This window comes from Mobula birostris, chromosome 3 (genome assembly GCF_030028105.1).
Source record: "Mobula birostris isolate sMobBir1 chromosome 3, sMobBir1.hap1, whole genome shotgun sequence".
NCBI classification, from domain to species: Eukaryota; Metazoa; Chordata; class Chondrichthyes; order Myliobatiformes; family Myliobatidae; genus Mobula; species Mobula birostris.
The window spans coordinates 67,497,670-67,517,735 of NC_092372.1; the positions used below are offsets into that span (position 1 = coordinate 67,497,670).

General features: G+C 38.6%; 1 protein-coding gene across 1 annotated transcript; it reads left to right on the top strand.

Annotated features, from left to right (window-relative positions):
• The first annotated feature begins 12,765 nt into the window (after positions 1 to 12,765).
• phox2bb (paired like homeobox 2Bb) lies at positions 12,766 to 16,227 on the top strand. The gene is made up of 3 exons (XM_072251857.1): positions 12,766 to 13,334; positions 14,157 to 14,344; positions 15,041 to 16,227. The coding sequence occupies exons 1-3, from the start codon at positions 13,094 to 13,096 to the stop codon at positions 15,515 to 15,517; spliced, it is 906 nt and encodes a 301-aa protein (XP_072107958.1). The 5' UTR covers positions 12,766 to 13,093; the 3' UTR covers positions 15,518 to 16,227.
• The last annotated feature ends 3,839 nt before the right edge of the window (positions 16,228 to 20,066 follow it).

Consider the following 20,066-nt stretch of genomic DNA (forward strand, 5'->3'; position numbering starts at 1 on the left):
TGATAGAATTCACGCTGCAACTTGAGAAGAAGGAGGTAAAATCAAATGTGTCAGTATTACAGTGGAGTAAAGGGACTTACAGAGGCATGAGAGAGGAGCTGACCAGAACTGATTGGAAAAGAACCCTGACAGGAATGATGGCAGAGCAGCAACGGCTGGGTTTCTGGGAGCAATTCAGAAGGCGCAGGATAAAGACATCCCAAAGAAGAAAAGTCATTCTAGAGGATGGATGATGCAACCATGGCTGACAAGAGAAGCCAAAGAAAGGGCATATAATAGAGGAACTAATGGGAAGTTAGTGGAATAAGAAGCTTTTAGAAACCAACAGGAGGCAGCATAAAAAAGGAAATGATGGAATATGATGGTAAACTAGCCATTAATAGTAAAGAGGATATCAAAAGGTCCTTCAGATATATAAAGTGTAAAAGGGAGATGAAAGTAAATATTAGACCACTGGAAAATGACATTGGAGAGGTAATAATGGAGGGACAGGGAAATAGCAGACAAACTGAATAAGTATTTTGTATTGATCTTCACTGTGGAAGACACGAGCACTATGGTGGCAGTTCGAGAGTGTCAGGGGTCAGACATGTGTGAAGTTGCCATTCTGGAGAGAAGGTGCTTGGGAAACTGAAAGGTCTGAAGGTAGATAAGTCAACTGGATCAGATGGTATACACCGCAGGGTTTTGAAAAAGATGGCTGAAGAGATTGGCAGGCATTAGTAATGATCTTTCAAGAATCAATGGTTTCCAGCATGGTAGGAATGGAAAATTGCTAATGTCACTCCATGCTTCAAGAAGGGAGAGAGGCAGAAGAAAGGAAATTATAGGCTCGTTAAAGAGATCTCTCGGTGGTTGTGAAGACGTTGGAGTTGATTATTAAGTATGTGGTTTTGGGGTTTAGAGGCACATGATAAAATAGGCCCAAAGATAGCATGGTTTCTTTAAGAGAAAATTTGGCTGAACTGTTGGAATTCTTTGAAGAAATAACAAGCAGAATAGACAAAGGAGTGTCAGTGGATGTTGTGTACTTGGATTTTCAGAAGGCTTTTGACAAAGTGCCACACGTGAGGCTGCATAACAAGTGAAGAGCCCATAGTATTACAGGAAAGGTACTAACATGGATAGAGCTTTGACTGGTTGGCAGGCAGCAAAGAGTGGGAATAAAGGGAGCCTTTTCTAATTGGTTGCCAGCGGCTAGTGGTGTTCCACAAGGGTCTGTGTTGGGACTGCTTCTTTTTATGTTATCTGTCAGTGATTTGGATGATGGAATTGATGGCTTTGTGGCCAAGTTTGTGGATGACACGAAGATAGGTGGAGGGGCAAGTAGTGTTGAGGAAGTAGAGAGGCTACAGGACTTAGACAGATTAGGAGAATGGGCAAAGAAGTGGCAGATGGAATATAATGTCAGGAAGTGTATAGTCATGCACTTTGGTAGGAAGAAATAAAAAGTGGTAGACTATTTTCTAAATGGAGATAAAATTATAAAATCTGAGTTGCTAAGGGACTTGGGAGACCTCATGCAAGATTCACTAAAGGTTAATTTGCAGATTGCAGGTGGTGAGGAAGGTAAATGGGATGTTAGCATTCATTTTGAAAGGACTAGAATATAAAAGCAAGTATGTAATGTTGACACTTTATAAGGCACTGGTAAGGCCTCACTTGGACTATTGTGAGCAGTTTTGGGCCAGTTATTTAAGAAAAGATGTGCTGGCATTGGAGAAGGTTCAAAAGAGGTTAACAAAAATGATTCCAGGCTAGAAATATAAGGAGCATTTGATGGCTCTGGGCCTGTACTCATTGGAATTCAGAAGAATGAGGGGTTGACCTAATTGAAAGCTTTCAAATATTGCAAGGCTTGGATAGAGTGGATGTGGAGAGGATGTTTCCTATATGAATATGGCTGAGTCTAAGACCAGAGAACACCCCCTCAGAATAGTGGGACATCCAGTTAGAATGGAGACGATAAGGAATTTATTTAGCCAGATAGAGGTGAATCTGTGGAATGCGTTGCCACAGAAGGCTGTGAAGGCCAAGTCATTGGGTATACTTATGACAGAGGTTGATAGATTGTTGATAGTCAGGGCATAAAGGGATACAGGGAGAAGGCAGGAGATTGGGGCTGAGAGGGCAATGAATCAGCCATGATGAAGTAGCAGAGCAGATTTGATGGGCCAAATGGACTAATTCTTCTCCTATATCTTATGGTCTTATGATGTTATGAGACAGAATTCATAAATATTGACAAGCATTCAGTTGAGCGTAGTGATACGGGTGTAATTCAAATGTAGGATGCCACAGATGCAGAAGGCCTAAGATAGAAGCAGAATTTGAGGATAGACTCTCAGGATCTCTGTAGACATAAACAGAGTTAATGCTTTAGGCGAAATGCCATCTGCAATGCCCCATGGCTAGTACCTAACTTGCTGGAATTTACAACATTTTCTGCATTGTTATAATTTATTATATACTTGAAGAGAGCTTGGGAAACGTAATGAGTTTTTAGAAACTTGTATTTATATGTAGTGGGATGCCATTGTTATAGTTGGTGTGAAAGAAGTGAATGAGGTGACTCACAAGTGGTTTATCTAATTTAAGAAAATAACCTATGCCTATCCACAAAAGTAAATTAAGTAACTTAGATGAAATTTAATTGATGATCAATAAAAGTTTGGATAAATGGGTATTGCTTAGACTGGAAAAGGTCAACTGACCTTGGATAACTAGATGATTTGCTCTTGAACATAGAGAAAACAATTTCAAAATGCTTCAATGATAGAAAAGTTCAACTACGGAAGATTTCAGAAAGATACTGATATCATTTCTATCATGTCTATAGTTTTTAATCTAATTTATCATAGAAAAGTTGCCAAATTTTGCTGTGCAAGTTCCTGAATTTCAAGAGAACTGAAGTTGAAAAGGTAACAGAAAAGGTAAATAGGACAAAGTAGAGATTGACTCTGAGATGATTATTCTGCAAGTACAAATGCCAGATGAAATATCTTTAAAATAAATTCATTGCAAAAGAAATGCATGCATATTCCTGCAGGTAGAGAAGGGATAAAAGAACAAATGGTTTCTAATCAAAATGCAAGGACACATTAGAGTTAAGTGGTACTTTTACAGGTTTGAAGATAAAATCTCTCAGGAGACTGGTGATAGATACCATACTCAAGTTAAGACAAGAAAACAGTTTTCAGGAATGGCTGAAAATCCTTAATCCTGGACCTCAAGAGATCTTAAATCAGATTGGGCTACTGGCTCAGATAAACTTTACACAATGATGCTAACGGAAATGGGTACTGTGCTCATTGAGCTTTTTATGTGCACCTTTAATAGCTGCTGGAGTCTGATTCAAGAGAAACACCTGCATTCATATCAAAAACATATCGGAATGTGGCAATTGTAGACAATAAACTTAAAATTAGTTATAAGAAAGTTGCTGCAAAGGAAATATAGGGAAACAACATACAACTCCACTGTGGAGAAGATGCAATTAGGGATATGTAAAATTAACTTCTGAGGAAGAGCAACTTGGATGGATTCTTCAGAACCAAAATTGGAATCACTGGCATATGCTGTGAAATAGTGGATTCTTCATGGAGGTTAATCGATAAGCAGTCACACAATAATTAGTTACATAAAGTAAAGCCCTCCGAGGGCAGATCTTGGTTCAGATAGCAAAAAGGTTTCATTAATGGCAGGACCTCTGGATGAGACCAAGTTTAAGGTTAAGCATATTTTGGATGCTTCATAAAAATTGAACAGCCCAGAGCAGAATGGGCCACATGCAGCTCTGCTCAAGTTTTTTTCAGTGTGCAGATGCAGCTTGCTGATGGTCAATTCAGAAATGGAAAGCGAATTAAGACAGCCTAAAGTAATCTTTAATCACACATTAAGTAATATGGAAGTTCTGAAAATGGTTGAGTATAGGGTCACCTGTTCAATAATTTATTTTACACCTTTATCTCAGTATTCTCAGGGACCTGGGATTTTTGACTTTGGCAAGTACATATTTGGGGGAAGCGGATTAAGTATCGAAGTGAAAAGTGATTAATTAATGAGTATTTGAATCAGATAAATTATGGAGAATTTGCATATGCTTTACACCGACATTCTAGATATATATTTAAAGGAAGTTGAGATACAATGGAGAGAGATTACATTTCATTACCTCTTGTGTGCAGTAATGTCAGCCATGTCAAAACAAATCATTTGCTATGTAAATTTATTTTTAATTGCTCTGTCAAAGACCCAACTGAATGTCTTCCTTCAATGTTGCAGATGTCTGTCTTCCTCTGAAAAGGCGAAGACAGAGAGAATGGTGAAGAATAAGTCACACAAGAGCAAGGGACAGGTGCAAATCTCTATGACTTCACCCAGGTAATGACAGCCTCAGTGTTTCCTCCTTTCTCTCTTCCACTGACCAGCTTATAGACTTTCATCTTGGAGGAGTGGGGGAGTATTTAGTGGAATCAATGAAAATATGCAAAATATAATTCAAAGGTGATAATATATGAAGGTAGGCAAAAAGAGAAAGGCAGCAGAGAAGAAGAGCCGATGTAAAAACATTTATATATCGGCATGGACTAGAAGGGCCGAGATGGCCTGTTTCTGTGCTGTAATTGTTATATGGTTATATTCATTTGAGAGATATAGAAGAATACATGAGAAACTGCCTACTACATGATTCAGATTTTTTAATCACATGTACATCGAAACACACAGTGAAATGTGTCATTTGCATTAACACCTACACACCCAGGGGTGTGCTGGGGACAGCCCACAAGTGTTGCCACACATTCCAACGCTAACATAGGATGTCCCCAATACTTGGCAGAACTCAACAAAACAAGAACCACAAGAACAGCAAAACAAGCCTTGTTCCTCCCTCCCACCCACACGCATAAACATTCTCCCAAACCCAGGAAAGGCCGTCTTCGACCTCCAACCTCCAGTGCTTGGACTGCTTGGAAATCCCTGGTGCAGTGAGGGCCCGGAGATGGGTGACGCAGTTGGCAGTTTTGACGTTGGCAACTGCTGTCCTTTTTTTTTGCCTTTTCCCACATACAGGTTTCCATGAGAAATACTCTGCCCAGTGGGACTGTCTCCTCTATGTAAAACAAAACCTTAGTCATGGGACATTGCAGTACAATAGACAGTATCCTACAAATAAATTTCTGATGTTTTCAGATGGCAATCACTCTCCTTCTCTGACATCTCTTTCAAAAGACCTCACTAGTCAGCTTACCTTTATATGTTCTACACCTACCTTAATATGTGGCTCAGGGTTGTACTTTGATTGGTAACACTGGGCTATTTAATTGTGGATTATCTCCACTTTAAGGGCATCCCCACTACACCATGTTTCAATGGACTAGCAGAGGAGGTAATTGGAAACTGCGAAAGCACATTCAAGCTCAGGCACACTAAGGTAATGAGTTTCTAACACCAGAAGTGTACACAACAGTCAGTTGAACGACTCATATAAATATATAAACCAACCGTTTACGGATAAATAGGGAAAACCAAATGTAATGCGGACCTCCGTCAGACAATGTGGTATTGACGCTGTCTTAAGGTTATTATTGAGCTCAGGGTTACGGAGTGACCCGAATAAGTTACACAAAGCGCGAAGTCAAAGCCTGGGGATATTATTACGAGTTCAAAATCACTTCCGTAATCAGCAAGTGCCAAAGGTTCATCAACTATAGCCCAGAACTGGAACTGGAATTTTGTTCTATTGTACCTTTAGAGTTAATGTGGCGTTTTTTTGTGAATGGGAAACACTTTATGATGGCAGCGGACTATGGTTTCTATTCAAAGTACGGGACAAGAACATTGTCTAGCATGCAACGAGCAAGGAAAGGGCGTGTTATTTTCTTATATGAAGAGTTTTCAGCTGGTTACGTTTAGCCTCACAGGCCAAGGATGCAATAATGTCAAATGCTCATATGTTTTGCGCAAGACGAGTTTGCCCTGTCACCAGAATCCCGCTGGCTTTAAGACTTTCCGATCTGTTTACCGATCCTCGGGCGTTTCATTCTTCACTTTAAAGGTGTTTGGATTCAACGACAGCTACGACTGGTTGGAGACATTTTCCCAATAGTGTTCAGATATTCACTCGGGGCTATGAAATTGAAATGTTATCAGCTATGGGCAGGTTACACAAGCACACATAGGATTGTGGGACTCTTATTAATAAGAATCAGAGTTTAACATTCACAATCTAATCATGATTTTAAATGTTTATTAAGAATAAGTATATATTCTTAATCTCAACGGAATCGTCTATCAATAACCTCATGAATCATTTTCTAAATTCATATTCCCATGTACCCATGTCTCTGCTAATTGCTGAAATTAGAAAGCTCGACCCTGCAGTTGAAAGTCAAGGTCAGCCCCCAAAGTAGAGAATGTACAACCCCACAGTGAACTCTCGATTTATTTAAATATTGGACATCATATTAAATGGAAGAACTCGGCATTATGAACAACAACTTAAACTAGTCGCCGGAAGAAGAGAAGCGAAAGTTGCCGCTTAGATAAATAATATGTATTTTGTCACATGCTTAGTAAATCAGGAGATACAACTGGTGTATTTACGATTAAAATACAGGAATTAAATATACAATACAAAAATATTAATAGTGCTATATGTTAATTAACATCACGTTAAATTTTGTATCGGGTTTTGTTTTTTAAGCGTGTTCAGATGGAACTTTTACTTAATGTTTTTACGCATTACATTTCGTTTGCCATACAAAAAAGAGCGAAAAATTGCATTGTCATAATTTGTTTACATATCCGTTTAATCTACGCCTAAGGTTTACATTAAACGCCGCGCTATGAATTAAAAGTGACTATCATTTTCTTCATCGTAGGCGGAACTCATTGTGTATGTTGACACTAATCAGTTAATTCCACTGAACCTCTGGATAAACAATAGCTGGTTGTTGAACAGTAATGGATGTGGCCAGCTCTGTGGATGTCCTTGCTGTGTGTGTATCCATACAGCTCTATGGCAGCCAGGTTGCCTGAGGGGTTGTACATGCAAAACTCGGGACAGAAGCTGGTTAATGAGCCTGACCCAGACTCCCCCAACAGCACTTCAATTGATGCTTAATAACGATTTGACAGGTGATGTGAATAATACTAATAATAACGTCAATTACTAATACAAAGGCAATTTGACAGCTTTAGCAGTATAAAGAGGCCCCGTGATCATATCTTCCTATCCATCTATCTGTTGGCCTTCTGCGATTCTAAGGGGTATATTTACCCCACAATAATAAATTTGATTGTCATAATTCGACTAAAAGTAAAACGGTGTATGCTAAGTATCGTGTTGATTTGAAACTCTCAATAATAACTTTTAAAATTTGTTGGATTGTACAATATGGGTATCTGCGTTCCGCTTAATGATATTCCACTAAAATACAAGAGAGATTGCACCTTTTCCCTGCACTCGGATGGAATGAAACCAGCAGTTATCTTTGAAATCTTTGTCTTCTAAAAGCCTATGCAATGTCAAACATTCCGAGCCATGCACTGTGATGCATGGAAGAACTCCTCGTCCGGTTTAGATGGGCGGGTATTTCCCTTATGGTAGTTAATAATACTGATATTACTTACTAATGCAATGCTACAAATATTCATTCGCGCCTTCCTGCCGTTCTGACTCTAAGATAGGACGCCCTTCTTTTACGGATTTGCCATGTTTCCTGGTTTTGAAGCCTGTGTGTCAGTATTGTGCCGTGTCACAGTTTATACGCTTTAAATTGAAAGGCACGGCCATTTGAACCTTAATGTCTTTATCTTAGTGATAAAGGGATGTAGCATCCAACTCCGATTCAATTCTAAAGCATTGAAAATCATGTCAGAGCACAGGGATGGTAAAACGGTGGGTGAATAGATGAAATGTTGACAACGGATTCCGTTGAAAATTAAATTCCATCATATTTGTACAGTTTCTTATGAATCAGGCTCGTGTTTAGTACTGAGAGATTTAATGATCGCAGATTTTTATCTCTCCATCTAAGGTCGATAGCAATTTTTTTCTGTTAATGCTCTCTAAAAGCTCAGGGTAATTTAGTAATTGATTCGAAGCACAGCGACTCTCCAATGCCCGGCCTGCATTTGGGGTAATAACTTTGCTAATTTTATCTATCAGAATGAGATTACCATGCTAATTCATGGGCACCACTTGTCTTCAGGTCACGGGGACTACTGGGATGCAAATCCTCTGATTAAACACAATCTCTTCGACGAGGACAAGATGGAAAACAAGAAAACTAAAATCACTGGTGTGATAAATATCCAGGAAATTCCTTCACAAAATGACTTCAGATACCTCAGTACACACCACCAATCTGCATAACATGACCATCTTATTCGAAATGCTCTGTTGATTGTTACGTTAACATATTTGTCATATATCAATGTTGAAGAATTGACAAGTGATAAGTTAATGCTTTAAATCATGTTTTCTAAAAGGGAAACCATTGCTTTAAAGCATCCTGATTAAAGGTTGCTGCTCTCTGAATAGAAATGATATTTCCTCTAGCAATGCATTGATCCTGTTAGCATTGTGTACCTGTTCTTAGTAGTATGTGTGATCTGTACTAGTGAGTGCCACCTTGGGCTCAGTTGCAAAATAAAAAAACACTATACAGCCACGTCTCCTGCTGATCGTTGAAATGTAAAAATCATTCATAAAGATGACAAACGAAAAGAGAAATGGCATGATGAAGGGCTGGTGGGTGTGGACTGCCAACGTGCCGTGTTGATTTTACAGGTTTAGGGACCGTTTCATGGCAGCCGGCACAAGGCCTCTCACTAATTGAATTTCGTTTTTCCTCCTTTGTCATGGGCAGATGTCACTTTACATCTGTGCCTCTGTTCAAACGTTCTGCTTTCTTAAGCTCAGCAGATGTTCTTTCTTATAGTCACTTTGAAACTAGCGGAGAGCCGATACACAATTTTAAAAAGATTCTTTACTATTAATACAGTTCTCTTCAAAAATATAATCCACAAAATTAGTAGAAATAAATTGGCAGTACAGGTATTTCTGAAGTGCATTAGTACAATAATTTAAGTGTCTATTCATCATTATTCATCATTTTAAAATGTTGTCAAAATTAGACATACACGCGACACTGGTAAAAATAAACTTGCAAGAACCATTTATTCAAACATCGGCTACAATTTCTTTGCAATATTCGCGCGCGAGAGAGCGTGTGTGTGTTTAAACTGAAGATAATAATATTAAGATTATCCATTTTCACCAGAATTATGCCTCTGGTTCCTGACAATGGTATTTATTCTTGGCTGTATGATCAGCTTCTACGTTTAAGGAGTAAATGTTAGTGAAGCTTCTTTAATTGAAGAATATTTTCATACAATTCTCACCGGAATTGCAATATTTTAGTTGGTCCCACATTGTCGAGTTTAGCCTCGGGTGAGACATCTTGTTAAAGTGAGACGTTATGCTAGCCTTGACAAGACGTGTTCAGTCAATACATAACACGAATACAATAGCATCTGGTGACCAGTTGTTTTGTTTCGTTGCCTTTCAACATTCCAATCTCTTTCAAAAAAGTAAGAGGAGGGGAGAAGAGAGAAATCATTCTCCCCTCTACAATGCACGCCTGGAATGGAAAGCACAATTTCTGCACTCCACTCTCCGTTTCTTTAAAGTTTTTCAAATACCTAAACTCACTGGTTCATATACAGTATTCACCTCCAGACCTACAGATATATTTTCTGAAAAATTCGCTAATTTATATATTTACCTCCGTCATTTTGTGTTTTTTTTTAAATTATTAAAAGTTATCTGTTGTGCTTTAAACAGCGAAATAGAAATTAATTGACACGAGCTTCTTTGAAAAATATCTTGAAATGACTTTTTTGTGTGTGTATTTATGGAAGATGCTATTCACATCTGGCAAGCAGAGATGGCTTTTGTTTCCTTGGAATTGCAGACAATATTCATGGCCTGGCTCCTATTTGCGCCTCTAATTGTATTGGTCCCGACTTAAAATTCGAAACGGGTGCTCCTGTCTTCATTTCTATTAAATTATATTTGGGACGGTCTCCTTTTTTCTCCTCTTCCCTCTTCCCAGACGCGTGGTGGATTGCTGCTGGAGCAGTTGGTCTATAGCTTTAATAATTGAATTAGCCATTTGGTACAACTTTTTAGCCCGAGCTGGGTCGCCAGAAGCTCGCGTGGAGAGCGCAAGATTAACCAAACAAGGGCCGCTGATTGTCAGTCCCAGCCATTTATCTCACAACTAAATAAACCGGGTGACAAAAGATTTTTTTCCTTTTAGAAGCAAAACAAACTTACAAAAACTAGAAAGAAAAGCAAGATGAGAAAAAAAAACCGCCTCCAATTGTGCTGTGGGGTATTCTGCATTTTCTCTTATTTCGCTTTCATGTTTTATTTGATGTGACAATTTTAATGTGCCGATTACTGTACAGCGCTAAAACCCAAAGATTTTATGAGAAAGTACAATTAACTTCAGCCCTTGAAGTTATAAATGCGAGTAAAGGCCACAACGTTTCAGGGGGTTGGGGATCACGAATTTGATGATATATTATAAGATCTGCATTAACAGTACTGCTCCATTCAGAATAATACACGTACTTGTCTGTCACTAGACAGAGTTGAGCTAATATGCTGATCGGCCGTTTACTTTGTAAAATTTTGGACGGAGGTGATTGAGATTTTGGCCTTTGTAAAGATCCTTCCACGTTACACTGAGAATTCAATCCAAGATCCCCAGTACTTGAACCTACCACACTTATACACCTGGGAAAGCTACTCCTCTAAATTTATATGAAAGCGATTCTGAGTTATACCTGTACTGATCTGTAAAATATTGCCATTTCCCGTGGCGCGGTTGTCATCTGCCGTACCTACATATTTAAATTACCTCAAACAATTCATAGAAGCTAGAAAAGTAAAAGCTTACACTTTGATGGGGTTCTATTTATTGTGAGTTGTAGCGTCTGAAAAATACAGAGGAATTTGTTTCCTTTAACTGGATTCTTTCAACATTTGTTGCCGTTGTTTATTGTTACTTCACCGAATGGAGGGGAACGGCATTCATATTCATGAAAGCCCGAATAAATAAAGATAAATTCTTGTAATAATACTCAGATTCACATTCGTCTTTGCAGCTCTTTAGGTTTACGACTGAACAGAGTTGGAAGACAGATGCTTCCCTCGCCTTTGTCGTCTGGCTGGAGACGGATGATGAGAAAGCAATTTAGTGCAATGTGCAATTTGTTTTCCAGTGTCACTGCTAACTTTGTTTTCATTTCTCCGGTAAACAAAACAAAACAATGCGTACAAAGCACAAAAGAAAATCCTTCGTTATCATAACCACAACTCAACACGTCCGTCATCAATATTGTGTTCCTCCACATCTTTCACAATTATGCTTCTTTCATTTTGAAAATGGGCGAAGCTTTATATTCTGAACCACCATCACATCCGTAGAAATTGTTTGCGGTATATAAATAATCTAAAATGATTTTTTAAAAATCCTGTCATAATTATTTGTCTCTCTTCTATTAATTAGAACAAGCGAATAAATATAACTGCATATTAAATATTTTTATATTCAATAGATTGATAACTACATTTCTAAAATGCATATTTAGTTATCCGATTTCTTGTCGGTATCTTTGTGATTCTCAGTTGCAATCCGATGCTTTACTGATATAAATAAATGTGTTTATCGCATATTCTATACATCCTAATGGTTTACAGTTTATGTTGATATTTAGCAGATAAATTCAGATGAACTGTAGTCAAAAGATTCTTAAAATTATTTAAAATCGTATCAAACGTCTACTGGGATTTCTTGTTAAATGCACATTTCAGAGTCGAAGCATTGATTAGAAAATAAACATTCTTTTGTTCTGTGGATTAAACCATTTTTGTTTCATAGATTTAATTGCATTTATGTTAACTTTTTAAATTGTCCGAGAGCATATTTGAAGAAAATGTCCACAAATCGAGCTGGTGCTGCATTTCCCTGCGTACCAACTGCATTATGTCTGCGTAAACGACAAGACATGATAACTGAATAATACTGTCAAAATATTATGTTAAACTTCATATGTTAATGCACTCTTCAAATTTTGCATTTCCGGTACTGCGAACCAAGAAGACATTCCCGCTATTAATTCCACAGACGGAAATGCCAAACGAAAATAACATTGGTTTACATTTATTATGTAATATTTCAAAAATTCAGAATGCACCATTTAATAAAAAAGATAAAATGCTCGCATTAGAATAAGATTTTCAAACCGGTTACCCTTGAACGCACAATAATGTTCATCATCTTTCCTGTAAATTTCCCAGCCAGGTGTGTATAGAAAAACAAATCTTTTCTTTCTAAACTAGCTCAGATTTTGCACGTCCAGCGAATGTCCACCCGTGATAACATTTCACGCACAATAGGGGGGAGTCTTGTTGTTAAATTGAGCGTGTAACATTATTACAAAAAGGCAGACCATGACACCCGGCTTCCTCCCCGAAAACAGAAAATATCTCAATTTGTGCGCGAGCTATGATCGCTTAAAAAGCTTAAAAGCGCAGGGAAATTGGATCAGGGAGAATCGTCACCCAACTTTCATTATTTAAAAGTAGTCTGATTGAATTAAGGGCAGGGATATGGTTAGAGGGATGATGGAGGGGACTTTGTGCGTAATGGTGTGGTATTAAATTCTAATTAGAGATGCAGGAATCAATGATAGGGAGGTTGGGCAGCTCAGTCCCCCTGTGCCAGCCCAATAGACTGATGAGTTATTGTCATGTAAAAGCGAAGGCAATAAGACCACCGCTTTGCTATTGTCCAAGTGGAAACAGCCAAGTTTATTATGAGGACTATATGCTCTAGAGACCTGAGGCAAGGCAGCTCATAGGAGGCATTTTGATAAAACTAAGCTCTCCTCTTAGAAAGAAGCCCAGTTGTAAAGCAGGCTCTGTGCAGTGCACATCTACCTACCAAAGGCACCTTCTCTATCTTCCTCTTTTTTTCTTTCTATTTTTGGACAGCTAGCCAGAGCCTTTTCAATGTATAAAATGGAATATTCTTACCTCAATTCTTCTGCCTACGAGTCGTGTATGGCTGGTATGGACACTTCAAGCCTTGCCTCAGCTTATGCTGACTTCAGCTCCTGCAGCCAGGCGAGTGGATTCCAATATAATCCTATAAGGACCACATTCGGGGCCACCTCGGGATGTCCATCCCTGACTCCAGGATCCTGCAGCCTTGGAACTCTTAGGGACCATCAGAGCAGTCCATACGCAGCAGGTAAGGAACTCTCGCAATCCTTTCCAAAGAGCACCCCTTCTCCCTGCAACAAACATGTATATAGGAAGGTTGATTACATTTGAAAATTGAAATGTGTTTAGTATTTACCAAACGAAATTTGCTTACACAAATGAAAGAATTTATCACGTTAGAAGCGATTGCAGGCAATGGGTAATTCAGTTACAGGGTTACACTATACTAGTCACACCCGAACCGCCAACAAAATTATCTTAAGCTGCCAAAATGATAGGCATAATTTATTTACTTTGCGATGATACGTAAAGCTTTGAAAATCTGTCCTGGTGTAATTAAATAACCAAAGACTAAAGCTCATTACCAGAATGTCTTTAAAGCAGAGTGGCTTGGACTTAATGCTACGATCATTTTAAGATATTAGGGAAACTTTAAGGGAACAACACTTAAGGATGACAATTTAGAAACAATTTTACGCAAAACTTGTTATTAATCCAGATTTAAACAAAATAATCAATTGATAGTAATATCTGATTTTATTTCGAATTGCACATTTTTCTGCATTTTGAGGGTGCTATTTTGAATAATTTATTGATCATTTATTTTTACATTACTTTAGTTGCATTGATTATATCTTGAATCAAGGTCGTGTACTGTTATTATGTGCACTTTTTTAACATTTGGTTTCAATTATATGACATCCAGGGCAGGACTGAATATTGTCTCTATATGCACCTGTTTTGCAATTATATACATTTCTGAATTACGATTTTCAGGAATGTCCCTGTACTTATTTCTTGACTTTTTCCCTCGGCTCTCTCTACCCCCACCCCTCCCCTCCCTCCTCAGTTCCATACAAACTGTTCACGGATCACGGCGGCTTGAATGAGAAGAGGAAGCAGAGGCGGATACGGACCACTTTCACCAGCGCCCAGCTGAAAGAATTGGAGCGAGTGTTTGCGGAGACCCACTACCCGGACATTTACACGCGGGAAGAGCTGGCGCTAAAGATTGATCTCACCGAGGCCAGAGTGCAGGTATTACTCAGACAGGACAATATTTACACCAACAGTGGCAAAGTGGTCACTTCGTCAATCAGATTGTCATGTTATCGGTAAATCTGAGGATACATCTAATTGCACAATTTAAATTTATCCTTCGTCGCATTATTGAACGGCGATTCGGTAAACTCTTGACCTGTTAACATAAGAATGAAAGTCGAATAACCACATTGCCATTGTTATTTGCATTCTTGTTATACAAGTTACTAAAGCATGGAATGGAAATCACTTTTGAGATAAATTTTAATGGGATAGTAAAATATAAATAGAGGTCAAAAGTCACGGCATAAATAAATAAACGGGGCAATATAAGAATTATTTTGGTTATTGCGCAGTTCATAAAGAATTTAAATCAATACACACCAGAAGCGCATTACATACAGAACAAACAAAAAGGCAAGGGCCCGCTGTGGCCAAGTCTGAGCTGCAAAGAAGAAATTAGATCCCAAAAGGATTGAGATAGATCCCATTTCGTCGCCTAATACTTAAGAGAAATTAGTGTCTGAAACACTTGTTCTTTCTATTCATCCCTCACGTTATTATTCCGCGTTCACCCACATTTTCCCCGTTATTTGAGTATTTAAAAGCCTCTAATTTGGGGTTTGATTGGATCTATTTCTTGATTCTTCTGGTTCACCACGCACCTAACTTTTTTTATTCCCTCCTCCTCAGGTTTGGTTTCAGAACCGACGGGCTAAGTTCCGCAAACAAGAGAGAGCAGCAGCGGCGGCGGCGGCTGCAGCCAAAAATAGTGGCTCATCCAAGAAATCCGACCTGCGCTCAGAGGACGACAACAAGGACTCGAAACCTGCTGATCCTGACAGCACAGGTCCGGGCAGCTGCGTGCCGACTTCAGGCAACAGCAGCGGTGCATCCGGCAACGGAGGAGGTGGAGGACTTGGAGGAGGGGGTGGCGGAGGAGGAGGAGGCGTAGGGGGTGGTGACTCCGCCAAGACGGCGGCAGCAGCGGCTGCGGCGGCAGCGGCAGCCGCAGCCGCTGCAGGAGTAGCCGGCACCGGCTGGGCAACGGGTCCGGGCGGGGTGAGCGCAGTGCCCGATTCAATAGGAGGTCCTTTCGCCAGCGTACTGTCCTCGCTGCAGAGACCCAACGGAACCAAAGCCACTTTAGTAAAGAGCAGCATGTTCTGAACTTGCCCCTACCCGCACCACCACTGGGATTAAAAATATGTAAAAAATACAAAACGAGAAAAAATCTTTTTGTGTGTCTTTCTACAGCCGTGTTCTGTGACTAAACTGTAAAAGTGTTATTCTCAGTATTAATTGTCTACTCTAGTTGATCTTAAAAAAGACTTTTCTCCCCGTAGTCCATATGGAGTGTGTTTATGGAGAATACAAAATAAAACAGATCATCCCGGGTTGAGTTATTTTGTTTAGGTAAAGGTTAGTTCATATAATAATAATAACGGTATATATTTTTGTTAAATGCATGTTGTCGTTTATTATTTTTCATCTGTCCCATCGAAATTATCGTGAGCATAATCCTCATAAATTATGTTTAGGAGTTCAAAATTATTTATACGTGGTATAATGGATGCTTATATTTAAATAAGGGAAATATTTCTACGTGTGCATATAGTTTTCCAAAAGTGTACCATTAACTTGATTGTTGATAATAAAATGCAAAGCAAAGGTTGAAATATGTTTCTGTTCTTTTGTTACTATTTTTGTGGCGATAACATGTGGCAGTTGAGAGATAAAGTATAAAAACAGGGTAGCTGTATCTTCAACCAGGCTACAGGAGAATATCAATGTGATTTTTAAACAGATATTGTTTGGCTACTTAGAGTGAACAGCATTCTAATATACAGTATATAACAACCGTTTCGTCTTGTGTGAAGAAGCTCAGACACGTTTTTAAATGGAGTGGTTGGAAATACGATATTTATATACAGATTGTACTTGTAATAGTTTTCATTTCTAAAATGTCATGTGCGCTGGAGATTCCGGAGACTACGCAAGCAAAACTGTGAAATAATAATAAAAAGTCAAAGAGGCCTGTTGATTATTCCTACAGTTTCACTTTGTGTTCTCTACATATCCAAACTTCAGCTGTCAATCATATGATAAAATATTCATTGAAAACTAATATTTTGGCAAAATATAGAAAGCAAGGCAACTATCTAATTAAAACCATTTTTCGCCCGCTACTTTTCTTTATTTTCAAGAAAAACTTAGACTTAAGATTTAAGCATTTATTCATGAACAGATGGCAGCAAGAAAGTGAGGAATTAATCACATTTCCAAAATGAAAAAGTGAAAAAAGTCGAAGTTTCCGTTTTGATTTCATGAAGTAGAATGCGATAAAATAGCTTTAATAGAACCGATCTAAATTATTTGCGTGTTAATAGCATGAAAGGGGAGGACGAAAAGAAGAAATTCGTATTATATACAACCAATTTCTAAAACATCGCATATTGCAAATCGTTTCTCGGCAATAAAGTACATCTGAATTATGATTAAAGTTGGTATACCTCTCTGTTGATGTCCCCTAGGCAGCACCGAAATTCCCCGTCAAATTACCTGTTTGCATTCCGATGTAGATTTGGGGTAAACGTAGAAGAGATATAATCTATTTCCTGCTTAATAATAAGACCCAAACAAGAAGCAATAATTGCTGTTCTATTGGCTTTTCCAAGATAACTAATAAAAAATATATAATGCGTAACATTTTGGTTATTTTACCACTAAATTAAACACCATGTACGAGAGTAAATTAAATTAAGTGCGAAGTAATTGAGAGTGAATGAAATTAAATGCAAACTATTTATTTTTCATTTATTCACTGAATATTGGTGCATAATATACATCGATTGGCATTAAATAATCAAATTATATTGGCGTTGCCTGAAAAGCAAATAGTATCTACAAATCTAATTAAAAGCAAAACATACAGGGATAAATCCCGCCAAAACGGGTCACGATCTTTAGAAGAGAGACTTAGAAATGAACATTTCGCCATAAGTTTAGTGGCTATCTATTGGAATATTGTAAATGGATACTATTTGGTTAGTCTGTGATGAACCGAACAGGTGTTTTTGCACAAACGATCGGTTCTTGTTGGAAACAAAAAAGACGCAAGCCGTCACAGTTTGCTGCTAATCACAATTAATTTATATTAAAGATAGCTCGACTGTTTATAGATTCAATCTCACAACGAACGACAAGACGGAAAGAGGGACGACAGATACCTCATCCGGAAGAATCACGTGAAGTAGCCTTAGTGACATGTAGCTGGTACCTGACGTGTATAGCAAAGGAATGAATTCTTGGGCTTTCTTGCTTCTGAGTTTTTTTTAAAAAAGGAAGATGCAGCCTATCAATCAGCAACAGTCATTAAAGTAGAAAGAATAATGACTACAACAATTCACACCTTCTCATCGTTAAAAGTGTGGCCGAACTTTGGAGATAGCCCATATAGCTTTTGTTATTAAGGAGCTTTGATCAGTACGCAGGAAGGAAGACGGCAATAAGCATGATACCGTTGTTCAAATTAACATTATTTATTAACTATTTCTTCAATACTTTCTTTCCATTTGTTTCATCGAAGGTCATATTATATTTTTAAACTAGGCCTCATTTCAACGACTTTTATTTCGAAATCCTTATCTGAACATCTCAGTCAATGAAGGCCAATGAGGTCACTGCGATAACTGAATCTTTCGATGTTGTCATATGGAAATCAACGGCATCCCATCATACAACATCCAAAGGTGGCTGCAATTTCTTCAGCCTCACCAATGACTGTAATCACAGAAGCCGTCTATGATTTCAGCCAATATTTCCAAAATAACCACGTAATACCTTCCAAAAACTTTAAAATATTTATACCAGTCCCTGATATCCCTGCACATTACGGTGATTAAACAGACCGGAAAAGCTTCAGACATCCGAAATGAATACAACTCTCCCAATTCTTGACTTCCCGGTAAAGATTCCCGTATCATTGGCAGTTATCCCTTAATACCCATTGGGGCCCAGATCACAGGAAGGGAGGGAGGAGGGGGCATATCAGACGAAGGCGATGCCTTCGAAGGTGGCTCATCTTTAAAAGTCAGTCCAATCAAATCGACTAATAGCCTAAGATAATTTAAGTTACTTACATTAAATATAGATACAGTCTCATCCCATGGCGACCAGAGATTATTAACAAATCGTTTCAAATCAAGTAAAATTGAGCAGTTCCTAAAGCACTAAGAAACGTGTTCAACAAAACAAATTGATTTCGATTAATGAGTTTCTGTCCCAAGTATTAGTGCCAGAGTTACGCAACGTTTCTCACTTCTCTGTCTCGCAGTGGCTTCCACCGCGGAGATAGTTTAACAGAAACTGGAATCTCAGCTGGATCACCTCGGAGTTGAGCACCTGTATTCGTCCTACAGGTGTTTGATATGGTGTTACAGGTAGTGGTGTTTGATATGGTTTAATACCGTTTACTTCCTCCATCTCTTTCTCAATTCTGTTTTCTTCGACCTCGAACATGACTGATTTTTTTCCCCCACAGATGCTGACGAATTTCTTCAGCATTTCTGTTTGTTTCGGACTCAATCATCGGCATTTTGCTTGCCACAAGTATTAAACCGATTTGTTTGGTAATCCATGATATCTTAGTATCAATACCCGCACCTTATCACCACCCTCCATAAGACGCAACCCAGTCTGCTTTTCTAGTAGATAAGGTCATCAATATGAGTTACTTTTCACTCCTTAGCATGCTAATATTTCCCACACTAGCCAGCTATTTGTGATATCCTAGCGGCGATTCCCAGTTTACAATTCGCGTACCAGTCCTTCATTTCCCAAAACAAAGTTCGAAAATTTGCCTTGAAGGTTGTAATTTCAAACTGAGTGGAAACTGTTTTCTGGAGGTCTCCGACGGCAGAGGAGAACTCATTATTTTGCTGCAGTATCTGTCGCCCCCTGCAGAGCCCAGGGAGGATTCTACATCACTGTTCAGCGCAGTCACTGCAAGATATAGGTAGATTTTTGTCAACAGTCTTAGATATTGTTATTTCTCGCGATTAATCATCTGAAAATGCAATAATAGTTTTCGTAATGATTTTTGACAAACACATGGGGAAATAATGAGACACTCCTCACAGACTGTTCGTTTATATCAATCAATTCTGGAAATAGGTTGACTGTGCAGACATTATCTGTGTTTCCACATACATGTAGACTAGAAATATAGATTCCCATCAATGGTTTTCTACGTGTTGTAATTGTACGCTCTCTACCGCTTCTGGCAGTTCATTCACTAAAGGTTTAACCATGTGCAGCGGAACTGTTCTGTTTGAAAACGTCTTCAGAAAAAAAGTGCATATTATTTTTAAACTTCAATAATTCAGCACCCCTGGGATTTTGATAGTATTGGATTAGCAGATTTTGGACGCTATCCTTACTAATAACCACCACACGTTTTTATTTCATCTTTTACATGTTAGACCGAGGTTTAATAAATTTTCCATTGAGCTTGGTGAGATCAGAGCGAGTAGAAAATATACGAGCACTCTGAACCGCGGCTCTGGATACAAACGTATCCATGTTCCTAACACCTTACGTCTTGGACCCCAACCTTGGCCCCACACATACTCCAGACTCCCAGCTCTGACCCCACACCCCACGTGCACTTAACGAGTCACAGGATCTTAGGGTTACAGAGCACAGAGAAAGCTGGCCA

Coding starts and splice junctions, on each gene's coding strand:
- phox2bb (XM_072251857.1), top strand. CDS start 13,094: ATGTATAAAATGGAATATTCTTACCTCAATTCTTCTGCCTACGAGTCG. Junction 13,335..14,156: donor GAGCAGTCCATACGCAGCAG/GTAAGGAACTCT, acceptor CTCCCTCCTCAG/TTCCATACAAACTGTTCACG. Junction 14,345..15,040: donor TCACCGAGGCCAGAGTGCAG/GTATTACTCAGA, acceptor CCTCCTCCTCAG/GTTTGGTTTCAGAACCGACG.